This window comes from Podarcis liolepis (assembly GCF_965112155.1).
Source record: "Podarcis liolepis genome assembly, chromosome: 1".
NCBI classification, from domain to species: domain Eukaryota; kingdom Metazoa; phylum Chordata; class Lepidosauria; order Squamata; family Lacertidae; genus Podarcis; species Podarcis liolepis.
Genome location: NC_139554.1, coordinates 27,660,960 through 27,674,228, shown reverse-complemented (window position 1 = coordinate 27,674,228; position 13,269 = coordinate 27,660,960). Strand labels below are relative to the sequence as shown.

At 43.8% G+C, this 13,269-nt stretch overlaps 1 protein-coding gene across 5 annotated transcripts in view; it reads right to left on the bottom strand.

Moving 5' to 3' along the window:
- The window catches only part of STON2 (stonin 2), a 99,601-nt gene that overhangs the window by 9,394 nt on the left and 76,938 nt on the right, over window positions 1-13,269 (bottom strand). For 4 of the 5 annotated variants that reach the window (XR_014525736.1, XR_014525737.1, XM_083501620.1 and 1 more), the window contains one exon: window positions 603-2,465. Coding sequence is in view for 3 of the 5 variants with exons in the window: in XM_083501620.1 (XP_083357746.1) it covers window positions 603-2,465 (1,863 nt within the window). In the remaining 2 variants the exon portion in view is untranslated. Of the gene's footprint in view, window positions 1-602; window positions 2,466-9,427; window positions 9,572-13,269 lie in introns of those variants that run through there. The other variant, XM_083501622.1, reaches the window with a different exon arrangement.

The following is a 13,269-nucleotide window of genomic DNA, read 5'->3' as shown; positions in this document are numbered from 1 at the left end:
GAGAAGGATAGTGGGGTCCATCCTGCCTTCTCATTTTTGATATTTTTACCTAAACAAGTATCTGGGCACTTTAACTAGACCCTGTGCATGCGCTGCTAAGTTTTTCTTGCAAAGGTTTTTCAAACAAACTTCTCCAACAAAGTTTTTCCTGTATCACCTTATACATCATACATTTAAAGCACTCGTTTACCACTTTAACAGTCTTTGCTTCCCCCAAAGAATTCTGGGAACTACAGTTCCTTAAGGGTGCTGGGAATTGTTGCTCTTTGAGGGGACTCCTATAAACTCTTGGGGTAAGCAGAGCCAGATTTGGGGGGATGGTGGGAAGAAAAGCAAAACGAAAAAAAGGGGAGGCAATTAAGAACCGTGAGAAGTGATATTCAATACAATCAAGTACTGCTATGTTTAATTACTACTATTACTGTTGCAAATTTTCATATCTTCAAAAAATGTAATTACTTCGCTTTATGAAGGCATTCTGTTTGCACCTTCTGACAGAACACCGTTTCATCCATTAATGTTGCACGTTACTCCAATATGACCCAGCACCCAAAATACAACTTTTCCCAATATTATTACCCAGTTGCAGCACAAGTACCCACCAGAGTTTTTGTCGGGCAGACGATTTATCCTCCACACGATGGAATTAAAGGCATGCTCATATTTGGCAGTTCCTAGTGTTACTCTCATTACTGGCTCAGAACCGGACACACTGGTGGATCCAAAGCTGGCGCTTTTGTTCACCTTTGCTTTCAAAGACTTTTCCCCGAGGACACTATCTCTGCGGAAGTTTTTCACCCACTCCTGTGGCACTGGGTAGCGGACCATCACATTTTCACAGGGAACCTGAGTGAGAGGGTCTCTGTTGGAGGAGAACCCTGGAGACATCATCAGCCAGCTCTGGAGCTCCACCTCGGCGCCGTTGATGCTAGCTGCAACCCTCAAGGTGAAAGGCAACGTCTTCTCGGAAAACACGCTTCTGAAGCGCATCAGTTCAAACCTGCAGGCGTCCAAGGGGTTAAACTGAATGACGCGGGCGCTGGCGAACGCCTCCTCCTCCACGCAGGAGTGGAACTGGCAATCGTACAGCTTAATCCACTTGGTGGTGGTAGTGGGCATGATGTCCTGCCGCGAGACGATTTCGTTCCCTTTGACAAGGACATCGTTGAGACCCAGCCTGCATTCCGCTAGGCCAGAAAGGAAAGTGAGAACGTGCACTCGGGTCAACACATTGTGCTGCAAAATCCTATTGTCTCTTTTGGCCAAGGTGCCATAGAACTCGTCCTTTACATCCACAGTGATTTCCTCCTCTTGGTAGTTCAATCCCACTGTGCTCAGGTCTGTTGACGAGGCAGGCAAATCCATTAGTGTATCCTGGACCGCCCTGATGAAGCTGAGGAAGTCTTCATAGCTGGTGGTACCCAGCTTGATAACCTGCTCCTTCTCCGCTATGTGAGAGACAGCAGGCTTTGGCTGGTACTTCCTCTTTTCCTTGTAGGTGATGCGGTCTATCCTCACACTGTGTATCCTCCCATTCTCATCATAGTTCTGGAGTTTGGGTTCTGAAATCTCATGGCTGATGTCAAGCTTGAATTCCTTGAAAGGCTTTTCCAATCCCTTCTCATAAAAGAGCTGCAAGTACCGGCTCTCAGTCAGCTTGACGTAGATCGGCCCCCAGTGTCTAGATGACATGATGTTCTTCTTTTCTGGTATCCTCAGCATCATTGGCCAGCCATCTTTTCGCGGAGGTGGCCCCAGAAAGGACACAGTACTATATAGCTCAGTTGGCACTGTGGGGTCATCGTCGGGCAGAGTAGGACTGCTCAGCTGATCTGGGTCCCCGATCTGGAGTTGCTTGAGCTGCTCGACAGCATCTCTGTGCCTGAGGTGTTTACTTGGCTCATTAAAGCTGATGCAGTCAGGCTCCTGATGGAGGATAATGAGGGAGTCTCTCTGGTTTCTGCCAGAAATGGGAAAGGTTTGAGAATGCCTGTCCCGTTCTTCAAAGAAAGAGCTGAACGGGTTGATAGGAGAAGGCTGAACGTCCCTCAGAGATTCGTCAAGGAAAGGGTTAGTCGCACTCCAAGGGGGTGTCCCACTAAACGAAGGCAAACTGGTTATTGAAGAAAGGTCTAGTTTCTGAATTTTAGGGAGGTCAGCCAATGCACTTCTGGGGCGTTCCCTTTTCTTAAAGGATGAGGAGAGGGTAAGAGGGTTCACATCTGTGATCTGTGTTGTTGTGACTGCTGCTGCTGCAGTTGCTACTAATGGTGGGGAATCTGCTTTTACGGGGGATAAAGTGGATGGAGAATTGCAGCTGACTTCATTGTCATCAAAAGTCACCCAGCTGGGGAAACGAGCTGTTGTTGGGGTTTCACTATGGCCGTTTACAGATGTGCTATTCAGCTGCCAGCTGGTGGCCTCCATGCCTAGCTCTTCATCTTCGAGAAGGGATGAGGAATTGTCTATATGGAGAAATGAGAATAAGTGTCAATCCTAGGATACAAGTTCTAGGCATCATAGTACGTTTCATCATGTCTACAATGGGCGGTATACAACTAAAGAGCTGTGCTAGCACAAGGATTAGCACTAGCACAACAGTATTTCCTCCTCTCCTCCACCCATGTGCATCCCACACCATCTCTAAATTTATTAAACAGCCCTGTTTAGGGAAGCTTTTGATATTTGATGAATCATTGTATTTTAATATTCTGCTGGAAGCTGCCCAGAGTGGCTGGGGTATAAATAATAAATGTATTACTACTACTACTACTACTACTACTACTATTACTACTACTACTACTCTGGAGAGTTGTGGAGGGCAGATTTAGGGGTCAAACAGGGGGAGCATGTTCCATTGTGCTAACAGAACCTTCACTTTAGCATTATATTGCATACAGCCCAATGAATGCCATAATTACAAACAAAATGCAAGCACAATAGAAAGTTTTTTAAGGGAGGGGGACAGCATGTTAGACAAACTGCTTTTGTCTCCTTTAGAAGGGAGAAACTACTTACAGAAATAAACCTCCTTCGCAAGAGCTCATATGGAGCTAGACATTCTTATTCTGCTTTCTGTTCAGATTTTGTTTGTAATTACTGGTCAGATTCATGGAGCCAGAAAATGCCATTCTACTGTACAGACTTTTACAAATCATAATAAAACTGTTGTTTGCTCATTTGCATTTACAAGTGCTTTCATCAACCGCATAAATCTGTCTCTAGCCTATGCACAATCCTTGACAGCTTGTCATGTTCTGTGGAGGAGAGAATAACAACAGATGAGGAAGCCAAACTTCCACCATTAATTTATGAAACAGATTTGAGATAAAATATATTTCAATAAATGAAATGCGAACTATCATAAACTCTGCTCTTGACTACTAAACATGTCACTGTTAAACATCTCTATAAATGGTCAGTGAAGGGTTAAAAAAATTGGGAACCTAAACGGTATAATGCAGGTTTTTCGCCCCATGACTATGAAAACCACACTGAGAACCTGGATTGTGTGGTTAGTTTGTATGAGAAAAGCATCTCATCTCATATGCCCAGGCAAGCTGTATGATTACTCTTTGCATGTGTCACGCAGCTCTGACTTTTCAAGATGGCAAACATATTGCCAGGTAATGCATGAATAAGGGCCCTTGTTGTCATGCCACCTTCAGAACTATGAACCTTGTTGAGCCAGAATAATTTAACAGTATGTCCAGAAGGTGGTGCCATAAAGCCAGACAAACCTAAGAGACCTCTTCCAAAATTATACACTTAACTGCAAAACGTTTACCCCACGACCACCACGACACCAATTAATTGGTAGATCTCAAAAGTGTACACAGCGAGATTTTCACAGAAGCCTACTATGTTGCATTTGCACAGTCTATATAGCTAAAAAAGCCTAAAATATTTCCCAGAGATGCCATGCTCCACATCTTCCCCCTACTCAGGAGCATGCTTGCAGGATCCTACAGGCATGTATGAAATGTCCTCAGAGAGTACAATGGAAAGTTGAGAGAAACAGAAGATCAAATTGCAATGCCCATATTGCAAATGAACACTCCTTCTCTGTGCTTTGCCTGTTTTTGTGCTCTGCATTGGACACTCAATGGTTTGATTTGATATCAGGCCTTCCTTTTGAACCTTCCAGTTGCCGAAAATAACACAGGTCTCTGGCTCCTTGGACCTGCACTTATGCTGTACCATGCCTAATTCCTTTTGGTATTCACCTGTTGCTTGACCTCACCTCTAGATTACATTTTGAACCTGGGCCTATGCTCAACCTCCTTGAGGGCGCCCACTGTAACATGACACTAGATCATCCTTTTAGTCTTCCCTGATGAGGGCTTTCAATAATTCTTATTTGTAATGTTAAAGTTCTGTAAATCAAAACTAAAACAAACAAACCCATGAACTATTTTCTTAGAATATCTGCCCCCAATCCACAGCTAATAGCTAAAGGTAAAGGGACCCCTCACCATTAGGCCCAGTCGTGACCGACTCTGGGGTTGCGGCACTCATCTCGCTTTATTGGCCGAGGAAGCTGGAGTACAGCTTCCGGGTCATGTGGCCAGCATGACTGAGCCGCTTCTGGTGAACCAGAGCAGAGCACAGAAACGCCGTTTACCTTCCCGCCGGAGCGGTACCTATTTTTCTACTTGCACTTTGAGGTGCTTTCAAACTGCTAGGTTGGCAGGAGCAGGGACCGAGCAACAGGAGCTCACCCTGTCGTGGGGATTCGAACCACTGACCTTCTGATTGGCAAGTCCTAGGCTCTGTGGTTTAACCCACAGCACCACCCGCGTCCCTTACAGCTAATAGCTACTGAAGGCATAAAATGAATACTACAGCTTTGTAGTATTTTTCAACAACAACAAGAAGAAGAATATAGCAGCCTTGCCAACTATATCTGTGACCTTGCACAGAACACGGTGTGGGTGGAAAAGAGCACTTCGCTTGGAAAAGAGTGCATTTCTTAAGTACACAAGGACTTCAGTAAATGCAGCTCATCATCCAGCAGAAGTGCTTTCAACGATACTGTAGGCTGCTTGGGTAGAAATCTGACTTGGAAGGTGGTGGGGAGGAGCTGAAGAAAACTGACAAAAGAACCCAGAGCTAGTAGAAAACTTGGTTCCCCAACCTCTTTATCTACACGGTGCTGCCGAGAGAACTATTTTAATTAGCGTCTGAATGACCTCTGATTCAATATTCACAGAACTTGAGGGCAGCAAAGCTTTTGATTATTCATACAGGGTGAAGATTAGCAATAATAACTGAAGTAGCAAGCTGAAAACACGTGCAGACACTTTATTCTATTTGCGGCTGGTTCGTACTTGTAGCCTGCCCTCACACAAGGCTCCTGGGTGGTTCTGCAGGGTCTTTCCCCGCTGTGTTAGCTAACGCTGCAGCTGCACTCGTGGCCCTTCGACCTGCTGTCACAGGAGGTCTTTTATGCCTCCCATCTCCGGGGCCAACAGAGGGGAAAGCAGGGGCCTCATGTGCAAACATATACAGACCTGAGGTTCCACGTAAATGTCCAATTGGGTAAGTGAGGCCCTGGAGCTCCCAACATTACATTTTAATCATTTAGGTAAGCCACCGTAGGGAACCTTTGCGTCCACACACATACACCCTCACCGAGGAAATCCAACAACGCGAGAGGATAAGGGATGTGCCATATTTTAGCTCTTTTTCCATGCTCAGGTAATTTGGCTTGACGGGGAAATACTTTTGGAATTTGGCCTTGCATTCCAAGGCTCCATGGGAAGACTGTTTCATTGTTGCAGGCGCCCTGCCCTGCCCTGCTCAGGGAAGCAATTTATTCTCGCCACAACTGGTGAGGTAGAAATTAGGCTGAGAGAAAGTGCTTTTGCTCAAGGCCACCCATCACGTTATATAGCAGAAATGCATGCTGCAATATAAGGATGCCCCACATGAAGCACTCAGGAGCCAAGCCATATTTTAAGTAGTGCTTAATAATAATAATAATAACAACAACAACATTAATACCCCACCCATCTGGCTGGGTTTCCCAGCCTCTCTATTCCAGTTGCAGTCTTGCGTCATCATAAAGCAGTCTTCTTACATCCAGGTGGGATTACACACAGAGGAGAAGCCCCCCCCTCTCTGTGTGTGTTTGTGACACAACCATACTTTTTTATACCAGCTGGCTACAGACCAATTAGGCAACTCCCCATATCTTGGTTTCCTGATGCTGACTCATCACATGATGCTGAGTCAACATTTCTACTGAACACAGAGTGTTAACTCCTTGATACCCACAACACTCCAACGGGACATGCAGTCGGATGTTCCCTGTCCCAGTCAAAGCACACAGTTACCTTTAAGCCACATAGGCTAGAATGCAGCTACAAGTTAAATCCCAAAGCACCAGGAAAAGAAGGGGATCTCAGATGCTGCACAATAAGAGTACTGCTAGATCAGACCAAATGTCTGCCTGGTTCAGTATTGTTTCCCAGTGTGAGCTACAAGGAGCCCACAAGGACATAAAGGCAAGGATAAGGAACATTTCTCATCCCAAGGACCATATTCCCTTCTTCCTTCCTGGGGCCACATGACTTTGTTTGGTGGTGCCAGAGGAAAAAGTGCACAGAGCAATGAATGTAATTTTTGTAAAAGACAAATAAAAAGCACTATCAAGAGTTCATGGACACATTCCAGCAGGATAAAAATTATCTAGAGGGGTTCAAAGCAGGACTGGTGAGGTGTGTGGCTTGGCCAGATCCCCCTGGAGGGACACATTTGGCCCCTGAGTCTTCGTTTGCCATTTATGACATAAGGAAACATCCTATATTGGGACTCTCTTCTGTCCGTGGAATAGGGGCTTTAACTCTTTGTCTCCTGATGCAGTTCGAAACAGCACCAGTCACCATGTGTCTGCTATTATGTTAAAGAAAAGTTTCCTCTTGAATGAAGGGGAGACTATGCCCCCCACAATATGAAGAGCAGGTGAGGGAGGCCTGACCTGGATTGAGACCAAGGCTCCCCTACTCCCAAGGTTCCAGTCTTTACCCATCTCGTTCAGCCTTAAGCTAGTGCACTAGTAAGAGACAAAAAAATCTTGTGGCATATAAAAGACAAACAAATTCATTGGGGCAGAAGCTTCCATAAGGTAGAACCCAATTCATCATTTGACTGAGCTCTTGAGATTCAAAGTCTCCTTCCATTCAGCAGACACAAACATGCTGAAAGGACAAGCTACCAGCCTGCTAAGACTTCAGACCTGGCTCATATCCGCACACAGCTTAATATCTGCCTCCTCACATATTCCTATCTGAGATGGCTACATACAGGAGTTTCATCGCTGCCATAAAGACCATTAACAGGCTGCTAATATCAGATAGCTGCACAGGGGGGATAACGCATCATACATGTCTCTTTAAGGTGCAACTGGAGTTTGTATATGGAGGATTCATCTGTTGTTATTTCTAGTCACTGGTTGGAGTTCATACTTTCAGGTAGTGGAATGGCAGGTACAAAGTCTTGAAAGGAAAGGAAAAAGCACAACACAGAAGATATCCACCAGGTATTAAAGGACGGAAGCCACAGCACGTTCAGACATAACTCTCTCTTGTTCTGCTTCTGAAAACACAGAACACGTTTGCTTTAAAATAGGACCAAGGAAAGTATGGTCAATATAAGATTGATTTGTTCTATCAGGGATGGATCTACATGCAGGAAAAAAACACCCTATAAATAAGTCAGAAATTAGATAGTTGTAACAAAAGGAGGGGAAACCTATGGAAAATCACGTACAAAAATTTTCTGCTCTCTGGCACCAACTGGTGTTGCATGTTTATAATAACACATTCAAATCATTGTTTTTTTGACAAAAATAGCTGAGTCCCAGCTCTCCAGTTCAACTCCAATATGTTTACACAGTGACTATTTTGTTACTATGACATTCTGGTGGCTAATATAACAGACAGGGAGTTCCAATTCAAGTCTTAGCCAGGTGATTTCTTCAGGCCAACTACAAGGAGATCAGAGACAATACAAGCTTTTGTACAGGAAAAAGCTGTAAAGAAACTTGCCTTTGCTGCACCTGTTTTGCTGATAAACTGATAGCAGGTTGCCAGATCAGCCAAAATCAGCAGTTCCAAAGCAAGAGAGGGTTCCTTATCAGTACTTTTGGCATTTGGTTGGTATATGGGTTGCAGGAGCCACAGCAATGCTAATTTCATAAATGGTGAATGACCCTTAAAGCTGGGATTTAGCCATATCTAAGAATATAATATATGTGGATAGATTTATAACTTCTTCAGAATTTCATACGACAGGGAAGATGAAAAAAAAGAAGCAAGCAGCCATTTCTATTTTCAAAACATGCTTTCACAACATTGCCCCGACCAGTTCTCATTGGTTTTCTCTTGAACTCAAAAATAGTAACACCGGTTTCCTGCTTCTGGTGCCCAGGGTATTTCCTAAGGATCAAATGTTAATGCCGAACTGTATCTTCTATCTGCTGAATATGATAAACAAAAGGCCTGCACAGACAGCAAGATGAGAAGGAAGTAGACAATTTACATAGTGTCATTTTTTAAGCTTTCTGTAACAACAAATTGTCACTGTTTTTTGTGTTGAATATATGCTATATGGTAATTTACGGACCTCAGCCATTAGCACATAGCAAAATATGTATTTTATCAAAGGATTTGTTGAACTGAAATACAGTTAAGAAGAAGTATATTAATACTGTAATGAAATACAATTAAGAAGTAATCAGGGAAGTTTTTAATATTTATTGCTGTACTGTTTTTAACACTTGACTGGGAGCTGCGCAGAGTGGCTGAGGAAACTCAGCCAGATGGGTGGGGTAGAAATATTATATTATATTATTATTATTATTATTATTATTATTATTATTATTAGTGAAATAATTATTAAGCTCTAGCTGTATGTAGGTTTTATTTTATTTGTTTTTTATCTGTTAGTTTGGAAATGTACATCCAGGTTTTTTTCTTCCTTTAAATTTTTTGGGGGGCCCCAAGAGAGTGGGGCCCCAAGCTTATTTTAGCTTATACGTAAATCCAGCACTGTTTCTAAATACATACACCATTTTATTTGCATGCTACTTTTCTATAGTTAAAACTAGGCTCAAGGCAACTTACAACATGGGGCAGGGGAGGGGGAATAATTACAAACAGAACAGAAACCATCATAAACAATATATAAAAGATCAAAAAATACACCACCAAATTGAAACAATTTCCACATAAATCATAGTAAGATCTAAAATAAAGATATAAAAAATATAAATAACAGCGGCAACCCCCACCAAAAAGTCCCCTTAAATAATACCACAGCCCAAGAGTCTATCTAACAGCCAGACAAGTCAGTCAGGGCCCTGCCTTCCTAGGCCAGGTGGGAAAAGGCTTGCAAGAGAGGAAGCAGGTCTTCCAGGACTCACAGGCGAGATGGTCAGTGGCTTGGCTCCCTGTGACAAATAGCCACTGGCCTGTCTGCATGTGGCAAGAATATCACCATTCCTTTCACTTAATATTGCAGTCTCTGTCTCTGTCTCTCTGACACACCCCTTGTAGGCGAAGACACAAGACTTAGGAGAGCTCAGTCAAGCCAAGAGCAGCATGGCTGGCTGACTCCTGGGGTGGAGAAGCACTGTGAAGAATGATGTGGTGTCCGATGGCTGCTGCTCCCTCCCTAAGCAAATATGGTTGGCCTGCGATGTTGTTATTGCTTTCAGTACACAAGCAATATGAAACTGATTATGACACCCCCTGCTTTGCACTGTATTTCCTCTGTATTGACATGAATGGGGTGGAATAACACCATGACAATGTAATTCACATAGTAAGTTATGCAATTTTGCCACAGTAGACAGTACCTTTTGGCCGAGGATGAACTGCAGCAGAGTGGAAACACTGCTGTATGCAAAGAATACAGGGTGGAATGGAAAACAAAGTCTTCTTACATCCCTAGTGTAGAGCTAGAAACTGACTTGGTATAAGGAATCTTCCTCCTATGTTTCTACATATGCAAACCAACAAAGGACAGAGCGATAAGTTAGTAGTTGAGGAATATCAGTTAAAAGACTCAAAGGGAGTGAATACCCTCCTTATAAAAGAAACCATTTGAGTTCTATGATGGAAAGCCACTGTAACAGAGTAGGAGCAAAGGGTAGCCATACAATATATGGCCTAATACTCCATGTCACTCTTGTGTGAATGGTTCAATGCTTTTTCTGGCCAGTAGTCAATCTGACACTTTAAACCCATGGTCCTGATATGTGGCAAACTGCTCACAAGCCTCAGGCACAAGAACAAAGGGGATCACTGCCATGCAAGGAGCTGAAGTATAAAAGTCACCACAAAACAGAAAATTAGTCATGTTTTTCCCCTCTACACAAGCTTTCAGCAACCTAGGTGATCCTTGCATCAACTGGTGCAAGTTGCTGGGTATGAGATTAAACAGTCTTCACAGTAAGGCTCTGTTCTGCTAAGAGGAAGGCACGTTTGTCAAACCCTCACCTTGATCAACTCCCGCCCGGAAACCAATGTCCCCACTGTGGAAGGATGTATGGATCCAGAACTGGCCTCCACAGTCACTTACGGACTCATTGTTAAAACCGTGTTTATGGAAGACAATCTTACTCGGCTACGAGTGATCGCCAAAGAAGAAAAAGAGATTAATATAGATAAGTGGAGGCAGCATTTTTATCATTTCCCACTTGTCAAGTTATTGCAAGGTTGCTGCCTAGCTGAGCTGGGCACAATCTTATAAACAACAATCTTAAAATGCTAGGCAGAACAGACTAGCATATAATTTATGGCCATAAATCATGTCCATTCTTCCTTGCAGTAATAAACTTTAAAGCTATCACCATGGAAATTTTGTTCAGATAGAGAGATAATTCAATTTCATTTTTGTTTGCTTTATATTGCCCATAAATTAAGAAGTAGCTGAACTAGAGGCTACACACTATAATAACCCAGAGCAGGACAAATATAACTCATTATTTCATATAATGAGAACACTGGTGTTTACAAGCATGGTGTTGATGTATGAAAACTTTGCAGCCAAATGTCAGAGAAATTACTTAGGGTTTGATGAGGTCTATAAGAAGAAAGAGTATAACGAAGACACCACAGAGGAGAATCAGAAAATGTTCCATAAATGCAGTTGTAGTAGGAGAAAATGATATTAAGTGCTTCGACTCCACATATCTGTGCAATAGAGCCCTGACCCCATGGTTGGAAAAAGCTGCTTGGGAAGGAATGATTGAGAGCAGAAACGTGAAGGAACTGGACTCTTTTCTCGTTTACTAGTTCCCTGCACCAAACTGCTTCGCTAGCAGCTTTTCCCCATGTGAAGGTTTCAAATGTGCATCTGTGACAGGGGTAGGCAACCTAAGGCCTGTGGGCCAGATGCGGCCCAATCACCTTCTCAATCCAGCCCACAGACAGTCTGGGAATCAGCGTGTTTTTACATGAGTAGAATGTGTGCTTTTATTTAAAATGCATCTCTGGGTTATTTGTGGGGCATAGGAATTCATTCATCCCCCCCAAAAAATATATATATAGTCCAGCCCACCACATGGTCTGAGGGACGGTGGATCAGCCCATGGCTGGAAAAGGTTGCTGACCCCTGATCTACTGTATGATGTCAAATGCATATCTAAATCCCCAGAAGGGTAAAGCTACTTTGGGGATCAATTTGGGGCATCTCTCCACTGCTTCTCCACCCTTACCTCTTCTTTACCCAGTGTTTTTTGTTTCTTTCTGGGACTGGATATAGCTGGGATTCCTGAATTGCAGGGGGTTGGACTAGATGACCGTTGGGTCCCTTCCAACTCTTCAGATTCTACGATATAGTCACATTTGTAGTTCTACATACTCAGGTAGCCTTGTAATGAGCTTCCTCTCTGATTTGAACCTCACCTAAGGCTAATACTCACGGAAGCATAATGGTTCTACCTAAAAAAGAAGTCCTCATGGTTGCTTCTCTCTCCACTGGGAAGCAAACATCCCTGTCACACCGTGTTCTCTCCTTCTTTCCTGGGTCACAGTCCAAAAACCAAACAACAACATCTCACCAGCAGATTTACCAATGACAGCTGTAGTGTAGACAAAATTCTGGCACAGTCTTGCAATTTTAACAAACTGACTCAGGGCAGGACTGACCTTCCAAGTCTTCTTTACAGTGGGAAAGAAGACCTGTTCAGAGACCATCTGCTTCTGCGCTGGGAAGCTTTCGCACTGCTCTGAGCCTGTGCCAGGTAACATGGGTGGAACGTCACTTAGAACAAACATATTGGAATTGCTTCCCACCATCGTAGCTTCAGGCATTTCACAAGCAGCATCTTCTTTTGGGCTCCAGCCCACATTTAACACAGAATTGGGCATGTGTATGCCATGGACTGAACTGCAGGGGCTTCCTCCTCAATTGTTATGCAGGGCTCGTGGCCAGCTCCTGCAGTTCATCCAGAAGCAGACTATTTCTCGGAGATTATAGTGATTCATTTTGAGAACAGAAGTTTTATTGATCAACCACTGATTCCAGCCCCTGCCCTCCTGACTTCTCACCCACAGTAGCTCTCAAGCTTCTGGAACAGAACATAAACACACACGCAGGTTCCCCTAGGGCAGATGGGGAACCTGTGGCCTTGCAAATGTTGTGGGACTCCATCTCCCATCATCTCTGTTGTGCTGGTGGGGGGGGGGGGCTAATGGGAATTGGGAGTACAGTGGTACCTCGGGTTAAGAACTTAATTCGTTCTGGAGGTCCGTTCTTAACCTGAAACTGTTCTTAACCTGAAGCACCACTTTAGCTAATGGGGCCTCCCACTGGCACCATGCCACCGCCACGTGATTTCTGTTCTTACCCTGAAGCAAAGTTCTTAACCCAAGGTACTATTGCTGGGTTAGCGGAGTCTGTAACCTGAAGCGTCTGTAACCCGAGGTACCACTGTATAACACCTGTAGGACCATAGTTTCCCCATCTCTGCCCTAGGATCTGCCTCTAAGCAGCTTTGGACCCGGTTATCTCAGAGTCTGCCTGCTTCTATATAAACCTGCCTAGCCATTCAGATCAGTTTCAAACCCCTTGCTCTCTGTCACACGAGAGACATGGTCCTCTTGGTAGCCTTGCTAGGGGCCTGGAACACCCTGCAGTGGAAATTTAACCAGCATGCAAAACACTGCTTTTCTGAAGCTGACTTATAAACAAACAAACAAACAAACAAACAAACAAATTTTTAAATATTGTATGCCACCCTTCATCTGTAGATCTCGG